We start from the raw sequence: 24,324 nt of genomic DNA, 5'->3' as shown, positions 1-24,324 counted from the left end.
GCTACATCAGCACAATCACTACGTCTCCTCCACTCTAGCACCACCAATGGTGTCCTCTGCTAACATGCCGAGTACTCGTCATTCCCCGCGCTGCCCTGCAGTATTGTCGTCCTTCCGCGCATGGCTTTTCCATGAAACCTAAAATTCTTTATAGTCCCATTCAAAGTCTAAATCTCTCAAAATATTTTTTTAGGATGTTGTACGCCAACTCGCAGCGAAGTTTTAGTCAATCGAAGAATAGTAGTTTGTGAGATTCAAATTATCACAATTCATGAGATTTCTAATGTTTTCATTGCCTACTAAGGGGGCGTTTGGTTTCTCGAGCTAAAGTTTAGTCCGTGTCATATCGAATATTCAGAGGCTAATTAGGAGAACTAAATATGAGTTAATTATAAAACTAATTGCACATATGGAGGCTAAACGGCGAGACGAATCTATTAAGCATAATTAATCCATCATTAGCAAATGGTTACTGTAGCAAGCAAATGGTTACTGTAGCAAGCAAATGGTTACTGTAGCAGCACATTGCCAAATCATGAACTAATTAGGCTTAATAGATTCGTTTTGCCGTTTAGCCTCCATCTGTGTAATAGGTTTTATAAATAGTCTACGTTTAACACTTCTAATTAGTATCTAAATATTCGATGTGATAGGTGAGGAACCAAACACCCCGCTAACTTAGGGGGTGTTTGGGAAACCCCTATTAAAGTTTAACACATGTCACATCGGATGTTTGGATGCTAATTAGGAGTACTAAACATAAGCTAATTACAAAACTAATTGTACAGATGGAGTATAATTCGCGAGACGAATCTATTAAGCCTAATTAGTCCATGATTTGACAATGTGGTGCTACAGTAACCATTTGCTAATGATGGATTAATTAGGCTTAATAGATTCGTCTCGTGAATTAGCACAAGGTTCTGCAATTAGTTTTATAATTAGCTTATGTTTAATCCTCCTAATTAGCATCCGAACATCCGATGTGATACTGTTAAAGTTTAGCACATCGTATCAAACAGCCCCTTAACCTTGCAAGCGAAGGAAAGCAAAGCCACCGGCCGGCAAGTCAGCGGGCGAAGACCAGCCCCCGGGACGGCGCGACCCCCGCGCCGCGCACCTGCCTGCCTATATAAACAGACAGGACGGCGGAGCACGCCACCACATCACCGGCCCACACAACCCCAGTCTCGTGCAGCACGCTCCTCTGCTCCTGCGCCTGCTCATCCGTTTCAAGCGAATCCGAGCGCAAAACCCACCCAGCCATGGCGGAGGCGGCGCCCACCACCAACGGCGGCGGCGGCGGCATCGGGACCATCCTCGCCGCTGGCGACCGGGACTTCCTCGTCCGCAACTCCGGCGAGCAGGTCAGACCATCTATCCCCCGTTCTTGGCCTTTTGCTTTTCCCCCCTCCTTCCGCGCGCTAGTCGACTATTCGTGGCGCAGATTTGCGATTTGGCGCTGTTCTTGGCCAGATTGTGCCCATGGATCGTCGCTTCTTGGTCTTTTCTTCCGGTGATTCGTTCGATTGGATGATGATCCGATGATGAGTGGGGTTTTGTGGTCGGTGGGAGAGGGGGTTTGCTTCGTGAACTTTTACTGTAGAGCTAGTATTTTTAGGGGTAAACTTGAATTGTCGCGGTGAGCAGGATTGCCAAGTTTTAACAGGCTAGCATGTGAGGATAGGCATGACCTTACTAGAACCAATTGAAACGGCTACGGTACCCCGAATTTTTACTAGCGGACTTAATTTCTTTCTTTCAATTTTCTCTGATTTATTCATTCTCCAGGCTACCAGGTTCGAGGTTCATCCAGGCTAGAAAATTAGTGCTAGTGCTCTGTTCTCGTACCCAGGGGCGAAGCCATGTTAGGCTTGCCGAGTGCACAAGCACCAAGGAAAAAATAATCAGAGATTATCACTTAATTTTCAACACTTGTGCACTCCCTGAACACCAATGCGTGCATCACCATCCGACCCAGTAGCCCACGCTTGCTGTGCTTGCATACTTTCTTTGCAGGCAGGGCAATTCGAAGCATTGTATCAGAAAAAGCACACACGGACGGGCCAGTGGTCGTCTGCTAACAAGCCAAGTGTGTCGCGCGCATGACGAGCAAGAATTGCACTAGTAGAAAAACGACATTCCATCCTCAACAAAAATCTCAGTTGTTTTTGGATCCGGGACTAAAGGAGGTCTTTAGTCCCGGGTGAAAGATCCGGGACTAAAGATGGGGACCTTTAGTCCCGATTAATTAGTCCCGGTTGGGAAAACCGAGATATATGAGGTTTCCCAACCGGGACTAATGCTCGTTTTTCTACCAGTGTTGCGCGAGAAAGCTAAATGACACCCGCAAAATTGCGGTTGCTCAAAACGCAAAAACTTCATTGTCCAGATTCCAAATCGTAAGCGGCAAAAAATAGGGAGGCATCTCATCGCCGGTCGCTAAAGCTCGCCTCCTCAGCTGCTCGTAAGCTTCCTTATTTCTCTCTGCGACAGCATCCTTCCGGAATCTTGTTTTGCTCCAAATTTCAATGGTATGCAAATAATTTCTTCACGAATGTTTTGGGTGCAAATCAATTTGTTTGAAGTAATAAGATAGTGTTTTAATTTCTTTGGTCACCAATTTTGATTCATTCATTTTAAATTGCAATGTTAGGGTCTGCATTTAGAGGCTTTTCTTTTGCAAATTGCAACAAATGGGCAACTAAGAAAGGATCCATCAATATTTGAGACTTGAGGAATTGGAGTAATATACAAAATCATGTAATTGAGAATTGGTGTAATAATATTGGAAATATGTATTTTTCATTTCTTAAGTATTTTGGAAGTGTCCCTCATGTTTTAATTGGTGCAAATCGATTTTAATTGGTGCAAATTGATTACTTAATTTATTATATCGTTACCACTTTTTCCTAACACTTTTTCCTACAATATTTGGTCGGATACATCATTTTAATAAGTATTTTTACCGTTACCACTTTGTCATTGTATAGGTTAGACATAGATTTTTTATACATGTATATATTGAAGTGTGCACTCAGGTCGGCCATGCTCTAGCTTCGCCCCTGCTCGTACCTCTAATCGAATCGTGATGTTGTTTGGAGATCTTATCTAGGAATCACTAGTCCTTGTGTCACGATCTGTTGTGCAAGATGGGGGTAATATTGTTCTGATATTTATTCTGAAAATATAGTATCAAGATTGGTTGCATAAGTGAAAATAAGGACAAGTTCATAGGTTATGATACCTTCGGTAAGTTCAGGCATGTGAGAAATAGTATTTCTGGAATCATGCATCGTATTCTTCTTCAACATAATTGAAAAGCACAATTGTTTACATTTGGTGAATGAATTCAGCTATCTTGCCATGCCCAACCAGAATGTGGTAACTGAATAGCTCTGTGCATTCTCCTTATCTTATCAAGCAGGTGAAGATCAGCAGCATTGAGGCGAGCCCTGTGGCCCTCTACTTCTCAGCCTCGTGGTGCCCGCCATGCAGGCGGTTCACTCCCAAGCTTATCGAAGCATACAAAGAACTGGCTTCTCAGGGCAAGAGCTTCGAGGTCGTCTTTGTTTCAGGTGATCAGGATGAGGAAGCATTCAATGAGTACTTTGCAAAGATGCCATGGTTGGCGGTCCCTTTCTCTGACTCTGAAGGCCGTGAGGCCCTTGATGGCCGGTTTAAGGTCTCTGGTATCCCACACCTTGTCATTCTTGATGCAAAAACTGGTGAAGTTTACACTGAGGATGGTGTTGGATTAGTGAGCGAGTATGGTGTAGAGGCTTACCCTTTCACACCAGAGAGGATCAATGAACTGAAGGAGCAGGAAAAAGCAGCAAAGGAGAATCAAACCATTAAAAGCGTGCTTGGCACATCCACTCGGGACTATCTAATTACAAGCAAGGGAGACAAGGTAACTGGTTCATGCAACTTCTTTATCACCTCTAATTGCTTCATGGTTTTGCAAATGCTTACCTGTTTTATTATTGTTGTCTGTATCCAGGTACCCATCTCTGAGCTCGAGGGGAAGTATGTTGGTCTGTGCTTTGTGGTGCCTGGCTATGGTCCAGTAGATGAATTCATTTCTGTGCTTGCCAAGATCTATGAGAAACTCAAAGAAGTGGGTGAGAAATTTGAAGTTGTAGCTGTGTCCTTGGACAGCGATGAGTCATCGTTCAATGAGAGTCTTGCAAAGATGCCTTGGCTTGCCATTCCTCAAGGTGACAAGATGTGTGAGAAGCTGGTTCGTTACTTTGAGCTTAGGACTCTTCCTACACTTGTTCTTATTGGTACCGATGGGAAGACACTGAACACCAATGTTGCGGACATAATTGAAGAGCATGGTTTTGAGGCATGGGAGGGCTTCCCCTTTAGTGCTGAGAAGCTGGAAACTCTTGCTGAGAAGGCAAAGGCTAAAGCAGCATCACAGACCTTGGAGTCCCTTCTAATCAGTGGTGATTTGGACTTTGTCATTGGAAAAGGTGGAGCAAAGGTATGCACTACTGTTGCTTGACTTCTTATATGATTTTGTGATTTTGTCATTGAAGAAGACAAATTATCACTGCATTAAGTATTATATTTATTTTAAGATAAAGATAAATGGGGCATTATCTATGCTTGATTTCATAAATAAAGAACTTTTTTTGTTTTAACAGCATCCTATTTTATAATTAACCACCATGACCTTGAATAGTGGTCCTTATGCTAATTTTAGGCACGGATAGATGATAAAGAGATGTTTATCAAGTAAACAGAGTTTCTGCCAGTTGATGATGGATAGATATTATTTAACGGCATCCTTTTATTTTACTGTCTGCTTAGTAAAGACATACAATCTTTTATGCACTTTTTGGTGGTTTTTAATTATATTGGTCTAATTATCATGAGAAGACTGAAATATACTTAATGTATATCACAGGTTCCTGTATCAGAACTTGTCGGGAAGACTGTCCTCCTTTACTTCTCAGCCAAATGGTGTGGACCATGTCGTGCCTTCCTGCCTATGCTTGTCAAGGAATACAACAAGATCAAGGAGAAGCACAGTGATTTTGAGATCGTCTTCATCTCTAGTGACAGTGACCAGAGCTCCTTCGATGAATTTTTCACTGAAATGCCATGGCTTGCTCTTCCCTTGGAAGATGAACGCAAGGCGTTCCTGGAGAAGACCTTCAGAATCCGTGGGATCCCTTCACTTGTCGCCATTGGTCCTAATGGGCAGACTGTCAGTAGGGATGCAAAGGCCCAGCTGATGATCCACGGTGCTGAGGCTTTCCCCTTCACCGAGGAGAGACTTGAGGAGCTGCAGAAGGAGCTGGATGAGATGGCAAAGGGGTGGCCTGAGAAGCTGAAGCATGAGCTGCATGAAGAGCATGAGCTTGTCCTGGAGCGCCGTGGCACTTTCTGCTGTGACGGGTGCGAGGAGATGGGCAATACATGGTCCTACAGTTGCAACAAGTGCGACTTTGATCTGCACCCCAAGTGCGCGCTGGCAGAGGAGGAAAAGAAGGGCGAGGAGGACGGGAAGGCCGCTGAGGAAACCCCGGCTGGGTATGTGTGCGAGGGAGGTGTGTGCAGGAAGGCCTAGAGCTTTTTTTTTTTCTGATGAAAAAAAAAAGTTCTAGGAAGGCCTAGAGCTGTTCTCCTGGGTTGCGTTTGCCAGTTGCAGTGCTGTCTGAAATGGTGTGTGGTGTGGTAATAAATAATCATCAGATCAGTTGGTTTGCTTGGAGTTGAGGTGTTTGGTCTGTCGATGTCTGTATTAATCGATCGTAGTTGCACCCTGAACTTTTAGGAGTATATGTGAGTACCTTTTCAGATCAAATAAATGGTTTTAGCCTCACTTGTTATTTCTGTTCTTAAGCATGTTGCGAGTGTGAGAGATGCGGGTTGGAGTAAGTTGGTGCAGTTTAGTGTTGTTTATTTTCTTGTGTGTGTTTCTGAAATTTGGATCTTCCATGCTCTCTCTCCCGCTGTTGTAACAGCTTCTGCGATCCGGTGGCTTTGGCTTTGTCCGGTTTAACGACGGCACACAGGGTGAGAGTAACGGTGTCCAAAGTGAGAGGCAGGATCATCAACTCCTATCCGATGGTTGATCCAGATTCTTGCACAGCCAGTGTTCAAGTCCAAAATAACTGATTTCACAACTTTTGGCATATGAAAAGTACTCTCGCCAGCTAGAAAGAACCAAAGATTGCTGCGCAGCACCACAAGTACAGCAAAGCTAACACCACCAAGCTAACCAGGTGTGGATCTAAACACCCAACCAAAATCACCGGGCGGAGCCACTTACTCGATCGCTCCGGCCAACCAATAATCCAACTATCCAAGTCCACGAGCTAGGTGAGCTAGAGCGCGGCCGGCGAATGGCGGAGCGGGCCACCACCAAAGGTGGCGGCATTGGGGGGGGATCGGGACTTCCTCGTTCGCAACTCCGGCGAGCAGGTCAGCCCTGGATAGATCCTCATCATGCATTGGTCGCATGAAAGTGTGTGTTGGTGAGATCGATCAGTAACTTGAGCTACAGCCACCAACAAGGTACGTTGCAAGTAACATGGGCGCCATGGTTGGTTTTGCTTGCTTCTTGGAATTCATCGAGCTCATAGGATCGGGTCAAGATGATTTTTGATACCTGCCTTGGCTTAATGCCCATACCTTTCACCACCCTGGAGCTGCACTACACTACAACACAGCCATCTTCCTGATGAGAACATTGCCACGGTCTCTGGTGCTCCTGTTGCACGGTTGCACATATAAAAAAAATGCATGAAGATCCAAATGAAAATGTGGACGGATGTATAGAACATATTATCATGTGTGTCAATGCAAAGTTTGTGCTTTAACAAAAAAAATGTTGGAGAAAAAAAAGAGAAATTGACTTATTATGCTAACTTCAAATAGTTCTTTCTCAACATGCTCTCTTTCTAACAAATATATATATATATATATATATATATCGAATTTTTTTATTAATTAATTTCAAAGTTCAAAATGCTGAGTATGCAAAACATGAAAAGAGAGTTTTCGTTAATTAGTCAGATATAATTATCCAATCTAGAGCAACTAAATATTAAAAACGGGCACTTGCAGTCTTCTTCTTGGTGCCGTAGATGTGAATTATTTTTTCTATAAACTTGGTTAAATTTGAGATAGTTTGATTTTAGGACAGAGGGGGTAATTAATTCAATAATCAGCAATCTCTTTACCATAATTCAATCTCACAAGACTCCGTAAATGTGCTTCTGATCGTTTCATAATGAACAACAATTTGTTCTCCTCAACCAGAATGTGGCACCTGAATAACTCTCTGCATGCACCTGGTCTTTCTGTTATCCTACAGGTGAAGATCAGCGCCATTGAGGCAAGCACCGTGGCCCTCTACTTCTCAGCCTCATGGTGCCCACCTTGCAGGAGGTTCACACCGACTTTTGTCGAAGTATACGAAGAACTGACCTCACAGGACAACAGTCTTGAGGTCGTCTTTGTTTCCCGCGACAGGGACGAGGAGTCATTCAACGCATACTTGGCAAAAATGCCATGGTTGGCAGTCCCACTCGCTGACTCTGAATGCCTTCAGCGCCTCATGAAGGGGTATAAGGTCAATGGTATTCCAAACCTTGTCATCCTTAGTGGAGAAACAGGTTAAATTTATACAAAAGAGGGCGTTAAGTTTATCAGTGAGTATGGTATAGGGGCTTCCCCATTCACATTACAGAGGATCAATGAACTGAAGGAGCAGGAGAAAGCAGCGAAGGATAATCAAACTATTCATAGTGTTCTTGGCACACCCACTCGTGACTATCTAATTTCAAGCGAAGGAGACAAGGTACCTGTCCAATGCACTTGTTCATCTTCATCATCCATTGCCTTTTGTTTTTAACAAACACACGTTCAACAGTTCTATCATCAGGTGCCCATTTCTGTGCTTGAGGGGAAGTATGTCGCTTTGTTCTTCATGGTGAGGCCAATCGATGAGTTCACTGCAGTTCTCACTAAGATATATGAGAAACTCAGAGCAGTGGGAGAGAAATTTGAAGTTGTCGCTGTATACTTTGGCAGCAACGAGTCGGTGTTTAATGAGAGTTTTGCAAGCATGCCTTGGTTTGCAATTCCTCATGGTGACAAAGATGTGTGATAAACTGGTTCGATACTTTGAGCTTACGACTCTTCCCACACTTGTCCTGATTGGGCCTGACGGTAACACACTAAACAACAACATTGCGGATGTAATTGAAGAGCATGGTTCGGAGGCATGGGAGGGGTTTCCCTTCAACGCTGAGAAGCTAGAAATTTTTGCTGACAAGTCTAAGACCAAAGCAGCATCACAGAGTTTGGAATCCCTTCTGGTCAAAGATGACTTAGAACTTTGTCACGGGAAAAGATGGAGTGAAGGTATGTCAGTAGTACTCCCTCCGTATCGAAATATTTGTCGATGTTGACTTTTAATCATGTTCAAAAATTATTTAAGTATCATTTTACTTTGTTTGTGATTTACTTTATTATCAAAAGTATTTCATGCATAACTTATCTTTCCTACATTTGCAATAATTTTTTGAATAAGACGAATGGTCAAACGTTACGAGGAAAAGTCAACAACGACAAATATTTTGATACGGAGGTAGTAGTACTTAATTTCTATACATGCCATGAAAATCCTCTTCTAATAAATGTTGGTGATGCCATTTATAATTTTTAATGTAGTTTAGGCACATGAGTGAACCACAACGAAAGGAGCAAAGCATGATAATTTATGGATCTCAAATTGGTAGGAATCACAAATGTGGGAACCTAGATGACAAGATAAAAAAATATTGACTGAAAGATGTATATCTAGTCGAGAGCTGCAATTTTCGTACCAAATTTGTCTTCATCCAAATTTGTATCGAAATTTCCCAAGACGAGACGCAAATAGTACTAGTGACAGTTTCAAAGACGAAATGGAAGAAACAACTTATTTTCGCTGCCAGTTCTTATGAAATGACAATAATGATGTAACCCTATCTGTTCCTTATTTGATCACCATCAGTTTTTTATGGATTATACTGCTGGTTCATGTTGAAAACCATATACTGATGGTTTAAACCAACTGACAATGGCAGTTGTTTGGGGACTAAACTATTAAAGTAGGTTAACACTATTTTTATTGGTTGCTGGTGATTATAAGGAGAACATGAACATGGTATACATGTTGCTAGACTACAGAGTTATCTAAGTAGCCGATCCTATCTAGTTAGGATTACAAGAACCGGCAATATCACGCTAAAAGTACGGCTTGTGCAACAACTTCTGTATACCCCCAACAGATTGTTAGATCACCAACGGTGCCTTGGTTGTGGTCCTTGAGGAGCCCTTACTTAAAAAGAGAAGTTACTGCAAACAGATTGGTTTTACCCCTTTCTACCTCTGTGATTAGCATGACAAGATTGAAATATATCCCTTTATGTCTTAGGTTCCTGTATCAGAACTTGTCGGAAAGACAGTCATCCTTTACTTCTCAACCAAATGGTGTCCACCATGCCGAGACTTTCTGCCCACGCTTGTCAAGGAGTACAAGAAGATGAAGGAGAAGAACAGTGATTTTGAGATCCTTTTCATCTCTATCGACAAGGACGAGGCTCGTACGATGAGTTTTTCTCTGACATGCCATGGCTCGCACTCCCTTTGGGAGACGAAAGGAAGGAACTACTTATGAAGAAGTTCAGGATCCGTGAGATCCCTTCACTCATCGTCATAGGTCCTTCCGGGCTGACACTCACCAAGGATGCCAAATCCCACCTGCTGGCGCACGGTGCCGACGCATTCCCTTTCACCGAAGAGACACTTCAGGAGCTGGAGAAGAAGCTCGATGGAAAGGCCAAGGCGTGGCCTGAGAAGGTGAAGCACGAGCTTGTCCTCAAGCGCAGTGGCACTACTGTCACCTACAGCTGCGACGGATGTGAAGGGTTGGGCAGCTCATGGTCCTAGCGGTGCGATCGGTGCGACTTCGTTCTGTACCCCAACTGTGCACTGGGGAAGAAGACCAGGAAGGGAGAGGCCACCGATGAAGCCCCAGCTGGATATGCATGCGAGGGAGGTGTGTGCAAGAAGGCATAGAGTTGTTTTCCTGAATGCTTGTTCTACCTGAATGGTGTGTGGTGTGATAAGATATTATAATCATTCAATGGTTTTGCTTGCAATTGAAGTGATAGACAATGTGACGTTTGTTTTAAGCAGTTTTTACCCTGAACATTCAGGAGTAGAAATGTGCAGAACCATGTAATACTGTTACCAATAATTAAGGGCAAGGTTTTGCCGTGTAGGACCCGCGCATTGTTACGAGGCTGATTGTGTATTCAAATATATTTATTAGGATTGTAAATTCGCTTATAGTATTAAGATTTTAGGATAAACCATTTGATTTAATAGCAACAAGTGCATCATATTTTCTCGCAAGAAAATGTGCACCATAATTTAATTCATTAATTGAAAGACCATAACTTTGTATATTGTTCTGAACTTTTATTTTGATGATTTAGTGGCCAAGATTATTGATTCCATAGCTGCATATAACAAGTTTGGTTCATAGATTAGCTTTAGTAAGTTCAACTGTTCAAGCATGTGAGAAATCCCGACAGGATTTCTGTAGAAATTATGCATTAGGTTCTTCTTGAACATAATAAAACGGATTGACTATTTACATTTGGAGGAATGCAACCACTCTGTTGTCCACAATGAGGTTGTGGCACCTGAACAGCTTTGTTGCTTCTCCTTGTATCTTGCAGAATATGAGGGTTCTAGGCTCGAATATATACATGTGCAAGTATTAGCAAATATACACAAAACTCTTTATACAATAGGGAAAATAGGAAGAGAGCATTGATGATTCTGTGCCCGTTGAGATTTTCCTCATCTTCATGACAGAAACCACTAGGACAACGAAGTTAATTTGCTTAATTCACTTATTGTCCGAAATTATTCATTGTATATCTTATTATCAACAAGCAAATTCATTACTCCCGCCTTTTGTTTTTTAAAGCACATCAATCTTTGATTAACACTTAATTTTAAAATTTGCAAATTATACTATACAGATTTGGTATGATTGGATTCATATCTAAAAACACTTACTTATTATGTCGATTTCATAGTCGTTAACATTATAATGTACAAGATATTGATGGTCAAAATATGGCACTGCATCGGGTCAAACTGCCTATTATGCCTTAAAAAAGAGGAGGGGTATACTGAATCAAATGAGATGTGCATTCAAAGTAGTTTAGGGAAGGAAAAACTATAACCAACTTTTACAAAAAGGAAATGCAAATTTCGTTTTTTTTTTGAAAAAATGTTTGTAGACATGATGACCCAAAGGCTTTACATATATCAGTTACGTGATTGCATACATCGCAGACCGTTAATTTTACAAATGGCACAAGCTGCTACATAGAAGCTACTCATAGTTGTGCCTTAAAAATTTTCAACTTGCACTACAAAGTGACAAATGCTGCAATCCAACTGACATGTAGCCTCGGTGTCCGACTGTCCGTACAGTTTAAGCAAAAGATCCCAAATGATGGCCTAGCCTGGAGGAGATTCCGATGGCTCGACTGAAAGATACTCACGATGGCATTTTCTTCTCATCGTCATTTAACTAACTAATTACCTCCATTATGCTATCATGTTTCCTCAAATGTTAAATATTCTAGTTAATCAATGTGCTATAAAAGTGAGCATTTTTGTGACGACTAGAATTGAAGCTATCACAAAAGATTCTTCGGAGCTTCTGATGGAGTGGAGACGTGTGCGGCCGGTGTTGGCAACTGAGAGAACCAATCGGCTTCCAGGGGAACATCATTTTTGCCTAGCCTCGTTGGGTATTGACAACAATTTTGTGATTATAAAACGTATGCATGCGCCAGTGTTCCGCATATGCTTAGGAATAAACTGCCAAGTGCATATTTTGTTCAATAAATTATATGAGACCGACGGCTCTTGAACCTTAAAGATATTAAACTATCCATGGCCATGAAAATGACAAGTGTGAAATTTGAGGGAGAAAAAAACGAGCCCCTCAAATGGACATGTATTCATGGCATAAGATCAAATGAAAAGAATTAAGAGACTAGACAGTACGGAACACTTTTCTTTCCTTAGTGCTCTTGCAAGATTAAATATTCTAAAAATTAGGGGCAAGTTTTCATGATGAATCACAAAAATGTGGTGTTAGCGGATATGCCTAGGAATGATCTCTAAGCGGGGAGTTCGCAATAGCCAGCTAATTTCTCTATGGCTATCTTTACATGATAACGAATATTTGTAAGGGAGGAATAAGAGCCAAACTAAGCCTTTTTCTTCAAGAACACAAACTTCTGGAAGAATACTAAATTACATCAACTGTATTCATCAGTTAAACACTTCAAAAGTTCTCCTGTAATTCCATTAAATTCAAACAAAGAGTAACTGGCAAATTTTCAAGTGAGCTTGACTTTAAGAATATCAAAAGGTTCATTCTGCTTATAGTTCTCAAATAGAATTTCAAGCGAAATCATTTGTGAAGAAGATGACGACGATCAATGTAAACTTCTCTCTTGTTTTTCTGTCAGGGAAACTTTTGATACTTATTATAAACATTTCTAAATTAAACTGATTATATATAATAACTCATCATTCATAAAAAAATGAATGTATAAAAAGCTAGCAGGGACAGCTATTGAAGCAAATCAGAGTATTTCACTATAGTAAATTCAAGCAAAATGTAAAGAATAATCTCCTTTTCCTTTTGCAAAATGGTAGACATTTAGTTTTGTTTCTCCTTTTTCACAAAAATGTAAAACATTAGCTTTGTTGCCATAAGGAACTGAAAACCCGCCTTATTCTTGTTCTGAAAAGCACAAAAAGCTGGTAATATCTAACCTACTAGTTGCACTTAGTTTTTATTTCTCTCCCCCTTTTTTATGGGGATGACGTTGTACACGAAAAACTAATTTTTTAAACATGCATGTCAAACAAATCCTATATTTTTGTCGCAATCTGTTTTCCATTCTCAACGGAAAAGTAGGCGAGCAAAGGACGGTGGAAAACTCGCCTTTAGTCTCGGTTGATAGGGAGCAAATCTTCCAAAAATCACAAGTCACACGATTTTTCACACGAAATATATGCGTGCGCGGTGCGTAGAATTCGAACCCACGACCTCAACCCTCACGTGTAGCTTCCTTATCATCCCACCTACATAGCACATCTAACTATATAGGGGATGCAATCCTTTTATATTAACTCGTGGGGAACCCTTTAGTCTCAGTTTGTGTTACCAACTGGGCTTTAGTCTTTTTCAGCCACCCGTGGGGATCCGGGTGGTAAGACCAATCGGGACTGATCTTTAGTCCCGATTGGTCTTACCACTCGGGACTAAAGGGTCCTCCACGGGTGGCTGATTTTTTCACCCAGGACTAAAGGATTTCCCACGGGTGGCTGATTTTTGACCTAGGACTAAAAGGGAGCCTTTAGTCCCGATTGATATTTGATCCAGGACTAAAGCACATTTTTATCCCGAGCCAACTTTAAACTGGGACCAAAGAGGATGCTGAGTTCTCTAACAGTGACCCTTGCTTACCTAAGAAAGCATCTTACAAGTATAACTCCAAGGAGATCCCTTGGAATCAAACTTTTTCTATCATTTTCTCCACAAACGCAAGCGTAAACAAACACAAAGGTCGAAAAAAGAACCTGCCACTTGCTACAACCCCAAGCACGGTATGATGCTTGGAAGTTGCAAACATCTGTCACCGTCTCCACCCTGCTCGCACATTGGAGCACCCGTTCATTTTTCAACACTGCAGTCTCAAATTACTACGGCCTCGTTTGGATATACAATGCTAAATTTTAGCACAGTGCTAACTTTAGCATCCTCAAATGGAGTGCTAAAGTTTAGCACTTGGGGTTGTGTTGGATACAGTGCTAAAGTTTAGCACCTTGAGTGAGAAATGATTACATTGCCCTCATTTATGACTGGCTTGGGGAAAAGTAGAGAGGAGAGAGAGGAGGCAACTAGGGAAAAAGTGGGCTTGGGACCACTTTTAACACCCATTAGCACCTTTAGCACTTCATTTGAGTGTGCTAAAGAAAACAAGGGTGCTAAACTTTAACACTCACCTTTTAGCACCCCGTTCAAGTGCTAAAAGTGTGCTAAAAGTGAGGCGCTAAAGTTTAGCATCCCTCTCCAAACACCCCCTACATCTACTGGTTGCTGTGGTAAACTCTGCACACTCTCAAAATTCACAGCATTAACCAGGTTAACAAAATTTTGTGCATACATTTTGTGAAGCACTTATTTTGCCGACATGGTATTAGTTGGTCTTTGTTTTGATTGGCTAATGAGGGGGCAAATCCCGGACCCGGTTGGTGTCCCCAGCAGGCAGGCAGGCAGGCAGCACATGAGCGGAAGCACGCATCGGATATGCTCCCACATATTCGCTTCCCCCGTCTTCCTCCCCTGCGCTGCGTGCCTGCTATAGCTGCTGCTCCAACCAACACCCACCTCCCGGCGCCGAGCTCCCTCCCTATATTAAGCTCATCGTCCCTAGTGTTCCTCCCTCCTCATTCTCAATCCAGCACTTAATTACTGACGGATATATCTGTAAGGATAAATAAAATCGGAATCTTGCGATCAGAAGAAAGATGAAGTTCGGCAAGCGGCTCAAGAAGCAGATCGAGGAGAGCCTGCCGGAGTGGCGGAGCCAGTTCCTCAACTACAAGGAGCTCAAGCGCCGCGTCAACGCCGTCTCCTCCCCGGCGCCGACCCCCGCCGCCGAGGCCGACTTCCTCACCCTCCTCAACGCCGAGGTCGACAAGTTCAACGCCTTCTTCCTCGAGCAGGAGGAGGAGTTCGTCATCAGGCAGAGGGTGGGTGCACTTCTCTTTCTCTACCTCCTTCTCGTTTTTCCTTTTTCTTTGAAATGCACGACTGACCGAGGGATTGCCAACGTGGTTTTTTTTGCAGGAGCTGCAGGAGAGGATCCAGCGCGCCGCCGAGGCCAAGCCTTCGCCGGCGGCGGAGGCCGAGATGGCGCGCATCCAGCGGGAGGTCGTCGACTTCCACGGCGAGATGGTGCTGCTCCTCAACTACAGCAGCATCAACTACACGGGGCTCGCCAAGATCCTCAAGAAGTTCGACAAGCGCACCGGCGGCGTGCTCCGGCTCCCCGTCATCGCGGGGGTGCTGCAGCAGCCCTTCTTCACCACCGACCTCATCTCCGAGCTCGTCAGGGACTGCGAGGCCATGATGGAGGCCGTCTTCCCGCCCTCCGCCGTCTCCGCCGCAAGCAGGGACCTCGAGGAGCGCCAGGCGCTCGCCGCCGCCGAGCAGAGCATCTTCCGCAACACCGTCGCCGCGCTGCTCACCATGCAGGAAGTCCGCAGCGGCAGCTCCACCGTCGGCCACTTCTCGCTGCCGCCCATGACGCCGCTGCCGGAGTCCGACTGGCTCGCACAGTCCGTCCAGCCGCCGCCGTCGCCCCTCATCCCCACGCAGTGATCGATGATATCTGGCGATGAACCGCTGCCCCATGTCCATGGATTACACCACAACAAATTGATATAATTGCGGTGCTAAATTAAATTAATTTGAGGCGACCGTTGGGATTTTGTTTTTTTGTCGCGAAATGCGCTGCGGTGTTGTAGATGGGGCTGAAAAGGCAGATTATGTGTAATTATCAACTGTAATAGCTCTCTCTCTGTTTTTCCTTTTCTCTAGGTGTGTGCTCTTGTCTTACTTTTACTGACTAGGAAGAGTAAATAATGTAACAAGATAGCAGGATCAATCAGCATTGCTCTTGCAGTGAAATTTTACTCGGAAATCAGATACGTACTCTATCATTCTTGATGGTTTGCTCAATTAGCAGTTACGTAATGGCAAGTTGTTGGATCATTCTTGGATGTATGGCAAGTTTCAACTGTTCTACTACGCCTGACGAAGTATGCAAATAATGGCCTGTGTGTGCGCTTTAGGCAACAACGACCGCAGCTTTATCTGTGTGGTGTCGGAAACAGAATTTACAGTTAGGCACAAGCAAGAACAAGAAGTTAATTACAAAATTATAATGTGTTTCATTAAGCTTTGTGCATTTTTTTTAATGAACGGGCACGAGAGTGTGCCTATTCCACTGATCCGCCGGTGCATTTTAGGGAAACTGGAGAACGTTCAACTTGGGCTCCTAACAAGTCAAAAGACCCAGCAACAAGGATCAGAACTCGTCCAGTCGTCGACGGCAGGCATCCCCGATGACGAAACGCCAAACAAAAATAACTCTGAACCCTGCTGTTCAAGTGCTTCACACTATTTCTGATAAGTCAACTCCTCGAGTCTCTGTAACTAATGCCTGATGACATTTCCAAAAGCCAATGAAATTCGCTTCTAGTAGATCGTAAGCGCAGGCAGCACGTCAGACGATCCTCTCGACCGAGCGAATATACCCTCAGCATTCGATCGTGGGGGCTAGCTGCTGAGCTTGAGGAGAAGAACAAGGCAGCATCTGTTCTGTTCCAAGGTAGATGCCGGTCGTCATGCGTTCATAAGCTTTCAGGACTTTTCCGTTCGACATGCAGATATCAGCGCCTCTCTTTTCGCTTTTTTTTTTCTCGCTTTGATTGACTTTTCAATTCGTTTTGGGGATGACAAGCATATTCTTTCGGAAAGGAAGGGTAAGCGGACGTGGACAGACGGATGGGCATGTTGCTGTTCCAATAATGAACACAGGATATTCCTCCCGGAAATGCCGAAACTGAATGCAGAAGCAGCTAGGGTAGCTTTGATCAGATCACACTGCAGGAAAAGGGCAGGAAAAGCATGTGTGGGTTTGTGTGCGCAGAAAAGGACTGGTTGGTGTAAGCAGATGAAACGCAAGACAGCAACATCAGCTTCCAGATCGCTGAAGAGTCGAGGCCGGAACTGAAAATGGGTCATTTCAGAATCCGAAGCTCTCAACATTTTGCCTCTTTCTTTTTTGCATGACATGACTCAGTATTTGAAGCCTAGCCCAACTTGTTGTAATATCTCGCACAACACTGTCTAGATGATCGCACAGGTCGCCATCTGCAACGAAAACTATCTACTTATGCAACCAGTAATCAGGATCCCATCATAAAGGAAGGCACTTCAGCAATCTCATTATTAGCTTCACCAGATGGAAGAAAACAAAGACGCGTTCCGTTGCATGGACAACCAGGTCAGTAGTCAACAAATAAAAGGAAGGCAGGAGCATATGCTCGTGCTTATGCCGAAACGATAACCTTTTTTTGCCTCCTTGGGGCAGATGGACCAGACAGTGTAGGAATGGGTGATGGATGGGCAGGCCAGTGGCGTCGCCTGATTGATTAGTTATTGTTACGAGCTAGTGAGCCCATCTTATCCTGAATTGCCTGCCGCCTTTGTGTAAAGCAGCGAATCACGTCGAGCATATGCGGCCAATTGATCTCGCCCCACTATCCCCTCCCCCCCCCCCCAGCTGACCAATGCCCACGGTACGGGGCAATTTGGGTGCTGGGTGCAGCTAGTGATCTGAGAAAGACTGAAAATTAAAGCTTATAGAGATTTCAAGCAAGAGTTCTCCCCATGGAAGGAGGGGAAAAAACTCCCGGATGACTTTCTTTAAATAGAAATATTTTCAGTTTTGTTATGGAAGGAAGCGTAATATATAAAAATATACTTCATCTATTTCAGAATTTAGCGACGTTTAGGTTTGTCTTAATTCAAAGAACAACGCATCTAAAAATAATTTTTATTTTAAATAGGAAAATTATATGTTAGGATGGTTTCACGATGAATCTATTAAGCTCATTTTTGTGTTGTTAATTTTATAATATTAATATTCACAGTCAAAGTTAAGAATATTTGATCTAGGATAAATTTAAATGTAACTATATTTTAGAACGGAATGGAGAGAGTAGGATGGACACACATCTATGTTTGAATTAGATCGTGCATGTATTGTCCCAAATTGCTTGAAGGAATTGTGAAAGTCGAAACTCATAATTAACTGGGACGCATTTCCAGTGTACGTAGGGAAGTTTTTTTTTTTCAAAACAAATCGGGCAGGAGAGTTGCCGATTATATTAAAAAGAAGTCGTACAATAGGGGAGTTGTACCATAGGAAACTAGAAGTGCCTTACTCTCGGTCCATGCTGGAACCAAATTTGATGTCCAAGTTTTCTGGTTAAAAACTCATTCCCTTTTTACAGCACCCAAGCATCTGCGCTGCCGAGATTCGGAAGTGTTTACGTGCCTGATTACAGCTTTATCTCAAACTCTTCATCATCCCTGCACTTTCAGCTTCATCTAATTTACCAAAAAAATAAAATTTGCATCATCGGCAACTGATTTAGTTTCCTGGTCTGGTCTCGAGTCTCGACAAGCGGCCCATTCACCCAAAGTGCGTCGGCCCATCACAGTAATCAGCAGCGGGAGGATCGATCGCACAACCCTTGCCGAACAAAGAAAGAGCTCCCGCCGCCGCAGGTGCATCGTCTGATTCGCTCGGTTCCGTCGTCTCCTCCTCTCCGAGCGGCCGGCGACATCCTCCGCTGCTTCCCGGTAAGACTTGCCCCCGCTTGTTATTGATTGTGATTCGATTGTTGATGTACGATGTTATCCCTTTATTGTTGTGCCTGTGACATGCTTGCTTGTTATCCTCTTCCATACAGCAGTACCTCGTAGGATTTTTCTTGTTAGATATTCTTATTTATTTTCCTTCGTCGTTCCTACTGATGACCTAATAGGAAAGACACGAGATGGCGGTTGTTTTGTCAAATGTCAACTCCTAGGCAGGCCTCCAAAAGCTTAATGACTAACTCCTCACCCGCAGTTACATAACCGGGTATGTAACTGCACTGTATAATGTTTGTTCATGATCGATGCTGGATGTTCATATGGTCACATCGGACCTTAAATCTTTGTCCACTTTAGATACCAAGCTTCAAAGGATGACATGGCTGTCTTCACTGCATTGTCATTAGGTCCAGGTGTGTACTTGAGCTATTGTTGATTTGTTCAGTTTCATTGCATTTGTCATATCATGTCCCTAAGAATACTCTGATTTGATGTGCAGCCGAGTCACCGCCAAAGGTGAAGGTGTCAAGGTTGAGTTATCTGCTTGCTCTGTGGCTTCAACTCCTGGAGTTGCTGACCCAAAGGTTACAAAAACTGCTATATGGCTTTTGTTTTTGTGAAGTTAGCTGTTCAGTGTCAGGCTCAAGACCAAAAATTGTGCTCTGACAAGCAATTCTTTATATACCAACAACAAGCAATTTGATATGGCATCTTTCTGCCGTCAAAGTTTCTAATAACAAGTTTGCACTATGAAAATTTGTATTCTATCTCCTTTTTCTAAAGCAGTTGTGATTCCAGGCATCGGCAGCTGATGAAGATGATGACGATGATGATGTTGACCTATTCGGTGAGGAGACTGAAGAGGAGCGCGCAGCAGCTGAAGCACGTGCGACAGCTGTCAAAGCTTCTGGCAAGAAGAAAGAGTGTATGTATGTCCTTAATTATCTGGTTTCCTGTCCAGTATTCGACTTTGTTAGACAGTGATATTGAGATTAAGTAGAAAAGGAAGGTATGGGCCTGTGGCTTTGAAATCCCTAATCAGTAACTTTAAATCTCATGAAGTGGTATGCAAAATTTAACAAACTTTACCTAAATTTGCACCTTCATATCTTGTAGTGATTTTTTAATTGCATTCAATTGTATATACGCTCATTATGCCCTCAGGCGAAACATTGGAGTTAGGTTATATGATCTTAGAAAATCCATTGCTAACTTAGACCTTATATTATTTCAGCTGGGAAGTCATCAGCTCTTCTAGATGTGAAGCCATGGGACGATGAAACTGACATGCAAAAGCTTGAGCAAGCTGTTAGGAGCGTGAAGATGGAAGGTCTACTCTGGGGTGCATGTATGTGACTCTGCTCTTCCATAGTATTCTACTTATCCAAGCAGGTCTAACAACTTATCATTACCTGTTAAGGTTCACTTTGTTTCTTTTCTAAACTTGATATGTCATCCTTTGCAGCAAAACTTGTTCCAGTTGGATATGGCATCAAGAAGATGCAAATTATGATGACCATTGTGGATGACCTTGTTTCTGTCGACAGTCTGATTGAGGATAATCTGTGCATTGAACCAGCTAATGAGTACATTCAGAGCTGCGATATTGTGGCCTTCAACAAAATCCGTAAGTTGTCTTGGACATTTTATCTGTAGAATGAGGCACCCTGCTTCCATACTGAATTAGCCTTTTGGGAGAGTCCTTATTTAAATACAGATGATTCACAGAACTTGTAGTTTGCTGTGAATATTGTTTGCTGGCCAGTTATATGGCTTTGGACTGACTAAGCTCACATAACCAGTAGTTCAAGAGCATGTATGGACTAGCTTTAGGTTCAGTTTTGATTCATCTGTGAGGTTTTCGAGAATGTGAGCCCTTTTACACTCTAAACTCTCCACTTAACCGAGAACCTATTTGACAGAGATAAGCTTTGTAAGTGAGCTTCAGTTTGCTAGGTCCAGGAGCCCCATGTCATTGCCTCGTTGGCTTGAAGCTTATTAGGGGTATTCTGCTTTGAATGGGTCTAAAGCTTTCAGTAACAGTGCCACAGAATCTCCCACGTGTGTTTCCTAATCTTGAAGAAGTCCATAAACTGAAGCTAATTCAAACAGTGAAGCCCAATGTAAGATTTGTGGGAATTAGGAGCTGAAGCCACATAAAAGCTGGCTTTTTGTAGAAGCTCTAGTTTGTCCAAAATGACCAATAGACGTGCTGATAGCCAACCTTTGAAGAAAGCTGATTGGTACTGGTGTTATCTGACTGTTGTATTGGGGCCTCCTTGTCATCATTTCGTTTTGCTTTTTTTCCCCCTCAGAAGTACTTGGCTATGCTGTGTGCACATCAGGACATTTTTCCTTGGAATAAATAATGTACTCTGCTGGACCATTCTGGACTCATCTCTTTTGTATGTGGGGACTGGACTGTGTATGTGTTCCTTGGAATAAAACCCTAGAGTAGTCCAGTTGAATCACCAATCTTGCCAACCCTCAATGGTTTAAATAGTTCCTAGCATCTGCCGAGTTTATTAGGTTGACTTGCAGATCATTTGCCCAGCTTTAGTGGATTTACTACAAGGACCTCATCTGTTTTTATTTCTATTTGAATCCTTTGGCTTCTGCTGGAATACTGATTGGCTGATTTTTGTTCCAGAAAACTGGACCGTCAGGGGGCCAAAGTTAAGTGGAGTACCTTGTTAAAGTTCCATTCCCGTCTGGGACGCTCATCATATCAGTCATAATTATCTATGTTTTGCCTTTGGAGTTGTTTGCTGTAAAACTGACTGCATTTGCCAGCTGAAAGAGGATTAGTTTGGATGTTTTTTCTCAGACCTTAGCTGGAGTTTATAAACTTCTAGTGCAACCTTTTTCCTGTTATCTTGTTCTGTTGTTTATGTTTTGAAACCTTCAGTGCATCCACGGTTTTACTTGGCACTTTAGTTTGGAAACCTCCATTACATTTCCGGCGACAATTTGCTCCAGCCTCCAGGTAGTTACCCTTCACACAGACTGTGTTGCCTGATCTTCTGTAAGAAGCATTGTTGTCAGCGGCATATATGTGCTGCTTGTTTCTCGTTGCTCTGTCCTTATACCGCTTGTTCGGCATTTGCATTGCCCATGTACTTGTGCGCGACAGAACAAATCTGGCAATAGTTTGTAGTAAACTGTTCAGTTTTAAACTACCTTTCTGTTTCCTGGTTGCAGTAGATTCATTGACAAAGGACATTTACAAATTACAAAGCTCTGTTCTTGAAGGAGGAGCAGGTATGGAGACTTGGAGGGACTGCATTGAAGTTTTCAACTGGGGTACAATTGCGTAGTAGTACAGTGTGGTCTCAGCCTCTCAGGACAGCCTCTTGATCATAGACTAGCATAGTAAGCTCTTTGGGTTGACTATAATGTAGATTATTATATGCGCCATGATTGGCTCAGTTTTGGCCACGATGCTGGCATGCTGCAGAGCTTAAAATATGGCGAATTCCGCAAGGTTGACAAGCGTTGCTTGGGATGCACTTGTTTGCCCTCCTTTTTGTTAACCTGAAACCTGAAGTGCCGGGCCCCTGCTACCCATTGCCAAACAGCCAAAGCAGCCTGGCTTTCCTTTTTTGGTAATAGAGTTGCTCAAGTACTTTATGCTTCTCATGCCCTGGGCCGTTGCGACGGCTTTTCTATTTCTAGCTGTTGATTATCGAAGCTAAACGACTTTAGCTTAGAACAAATCTAAAACTACTTAGATTTGTGATTGGAGGGAGTGTAACACATTGACGAACTATAGCAAAAGTTCCTTTCTTTTATTCTTTTAGACAAATCTACTCGTACAATCTATAGATGCTAAATCTCAACATGCATAACTTCATTGGTAATGAGAGTTCATGTATTGTATGTTGGCAGCATATGAACCATCTATGTTGACTACAAGTAACCCAAAATGTTACTCCTCTGGAAGGAGCATGACCAAGGCCACATGAAAACTCTATGTACCATAGAAGCTGATTTGGAAAATCCTTCCATCCCAACTATACGTGGAGCAAAATGAATTTACATATCCACATTATGGGGGAAAAGGAGATTGTTACCTCAAAAAATAGAAAAACAAAAAAAGGGCAACTCAAGGTCTTGGCTTGCAGGGGGTCATTTTTGTTTCTCTGTCGTGGCCATTTACCAGGGACCCCTGATCAACTGTCAACGATGACTCGTTCATCTTCTTGGTTCCGTGCTCTCACGTGTACAGTGTGTACATGTCATGACCATTGTCCTGGCTCCTTTTTGATAACGAGCCATTGTCGTAACTCTTGCCATTTCAAATCTCCAAAACAATGACTGCACAAAGAAAAATGTTATCAGACACAGAACTGAGATAGCATTGCATTTAACTGATGAATGGTGAGTAGCAAGGGAGACTTACATTCAGAATCTGTTCTGTCCCACCTGCAGCTCTCTTCCCTCTCCTCGTCTTCGCAGCCACAACGACGACGACCACCTCGCCTCTTCTCCTTGGTTCCATCCTCCAACAAGTACTTCTTCCTCGAAGATGCAGTGCCATTGCCCGACCCGGCATTCATCTTCTTGCCAAGTATCGTCCGGAAGAACTGCCAATAACAGAGTCCAAGTTCAGAGCCCGTTTACAGACACCAGAGCACCAGACATATTTGCATAAATATTTCACTACATATGTCTGCCGACATGCAAATGCACACGCCTACCTTCTCCATTCTCGATTCCACAGGGTCCTTCAAGCTCCGAGCCGGCGCAGAGAAGCCGCCATTGCAGACAAGCATCTTCTTGAGCAGGAACTTGAATGACTTCTGCTTGATGCTGCCGCTGCCGCTGCTGTTGTCCAGCAGGTCCCTGGCCCTGGTCAGTATGATCTTGGTGTCCGGCGAGAGGTCGCCGGAGTGGCCGTCGCCGTCGCCGTGCTTCGTCGTCTGAACAACCCTCCTGTCCACCTCCAGGCAGGACGGGCAGTTGAGGAACCTGTCCAGCGGCGGCCTGTCCTCGCCGGCGCCGGAGCCGCGGGCGCTGGACTTGGACCTGGCGCGCCGCAGGATCCTCGCGAGGGCGTCCTGGAGCTTCTTCACCTCCTCCACGGTGAACTCCGGCAGGTCCTCCTCCTGTTGTGCTGGAGGCGGCTCGTCGTTGCCGAGCGTGCCTATGGAGAGGAGGCCGCCCTGAGGCCATTGCTCGGCGTTGAGATGCTTCTCTGACGATTCATAAGTGACTCCTTGGGTTTCGTAGACTCCGGCACCTGTGTGCAGGAAATGCACGCACATTTAGCACAGCAAGAACTCCAGTGCCGATCTGTGATCACACGAGCTGCAAGTGCAATGCAATGAGATAGTTACCGCGAGATGAACTGACGGCGGCTGCGCCATCAAAGCTTCTGTTATCCGTCTTCCCATGGAGCCTGTTCTGCATCCAGTTGATGATCTGAAGCCAACAACCAAAAAAATACAGAACTGTAAACCTTTCCGTGCACTCTGTCATGAGCTAGTTCTCGTTTCCGTACAATGCAGCCGAAGTTTTTACTTACCCCCATTGTTGCCCCGTTCCAACAATCTGTCAGCTTAGATTCACCTCCTACAACCTAGAGCAACAGTTGCAATGCGATGGCAAGGGTAGGGAGTAGAAAAGAATGCAGTGGGGAACCACTGGGCAATGGCGATATATAGGACTTAGATTCAGGGGCTCTCTGCTTGGTCCCCAAAGCCCTTTTTGAGTATGTTCTTCCCAGGCCAATCAGGAATTAGAGTTCT

The 24,324-nt window shown here is 43.5% G+C and overlaps 3 protein-coding genes and 2 pseudogenes across 3 annotated transcripts; 4 read left to right on the top strand and 1 right to left on the bottom strand.

Moving 5' to 3' along the window:
* The first annotated feature begins 1,150 nt into the window (after positions 1–1,150).
* LOC101776072 (probable nucleoredoxin 1-1) lies at positions 1,151–5,850 on the top strand. Its single transcript, XM_004984010.4, has 4 exons — positions 1,151–1,367; positions 3,428–3,913; positions 4,004–4,492; positions 4,919–5,850. Exons 1-4 carry the CDS (start codon positions 1,266–1,268, stop codon positions 5,582–5,584), a joined length of 1,743 nt encoding a protein of 580 aa, XP_004984067.1. The 5' UTR covers positions 1,151–1,265; the 3' UTR covers positions 5,585–5,850.
* A 1,300-nt stretch (positions 5,851–7,150) lies between these two features.
* Positions 7,151–10,208, top strand: LOC101772562 (annotated as a pseudogene).
* A 4,276-nt stretch (positions 10,209–14,484) lies between these two features.
* LOC101775665 (SPX domain-containing protein 5) lies at positions 14,485–15,865 on the top strand. Its single transcript, XM_004984009.4, has 2 exons — positions 14,485–14,874; positions 14,972–15,865. Exons 1-2 carry the CDS (start codon positions 14,650–14,652, stop codon positions 15,503–15,505), a joined length of 759 nt encoding a protein of 252 aa, XP_004984066.1. The 5' UTR covers positions 14,485–14,649; the 3' UTR covers positions 15,506–15,865.
* Positions 15,866–18,756: 2,891 nt separating this feature from the next.
* On the top strand, positions 18,757–22,057 carry LOC101772164 (annotated as a pseudogene).
* Positions 22,058–22,543: 486 nt separating this feature from the next.
* Positions 22,544–24,324, bottom strand: LOC101771763. The gene is made up of 5 exons (XM_004986855.2): positions 24,102–24,324; positions 23,914–23,998; positions 23,275–23,816; positions 22,977–23,160; positions 22,544–22,891 (listed from the first exon to the last, which is right to left on the bottom strand). Exons 1-5 carry the CDS (start codon positions 24,105–24,107, stop codon positions 22,872–22,874), a joined length of 837 nt encoding a protein of 278 aa, XP_004986912.1. The 5' UTR covers positions 24,108–24,324; the 3' UTR covers positions 22,544–22,871.

Source organism: Setaria italica, chromosome IX (genome assembly GCF_000263155.2).
Source record: "Setaria italica strain Yugu1 chromosome IX, Setaria_italica_v2.0, whole genome shotgun sequence".
NCBI classification, from domain to species: Eukaryota; Viridiplantae; Streptophyta; class Magnoliopsida; order Poales; family Poaceae; genus Setaria; species Setaria italica.
The sequence above is the reverse complement of the archived record's forward strand: the minus strand, read 5'-3'. Positions and strand labels throughout refer to the sequence as shown.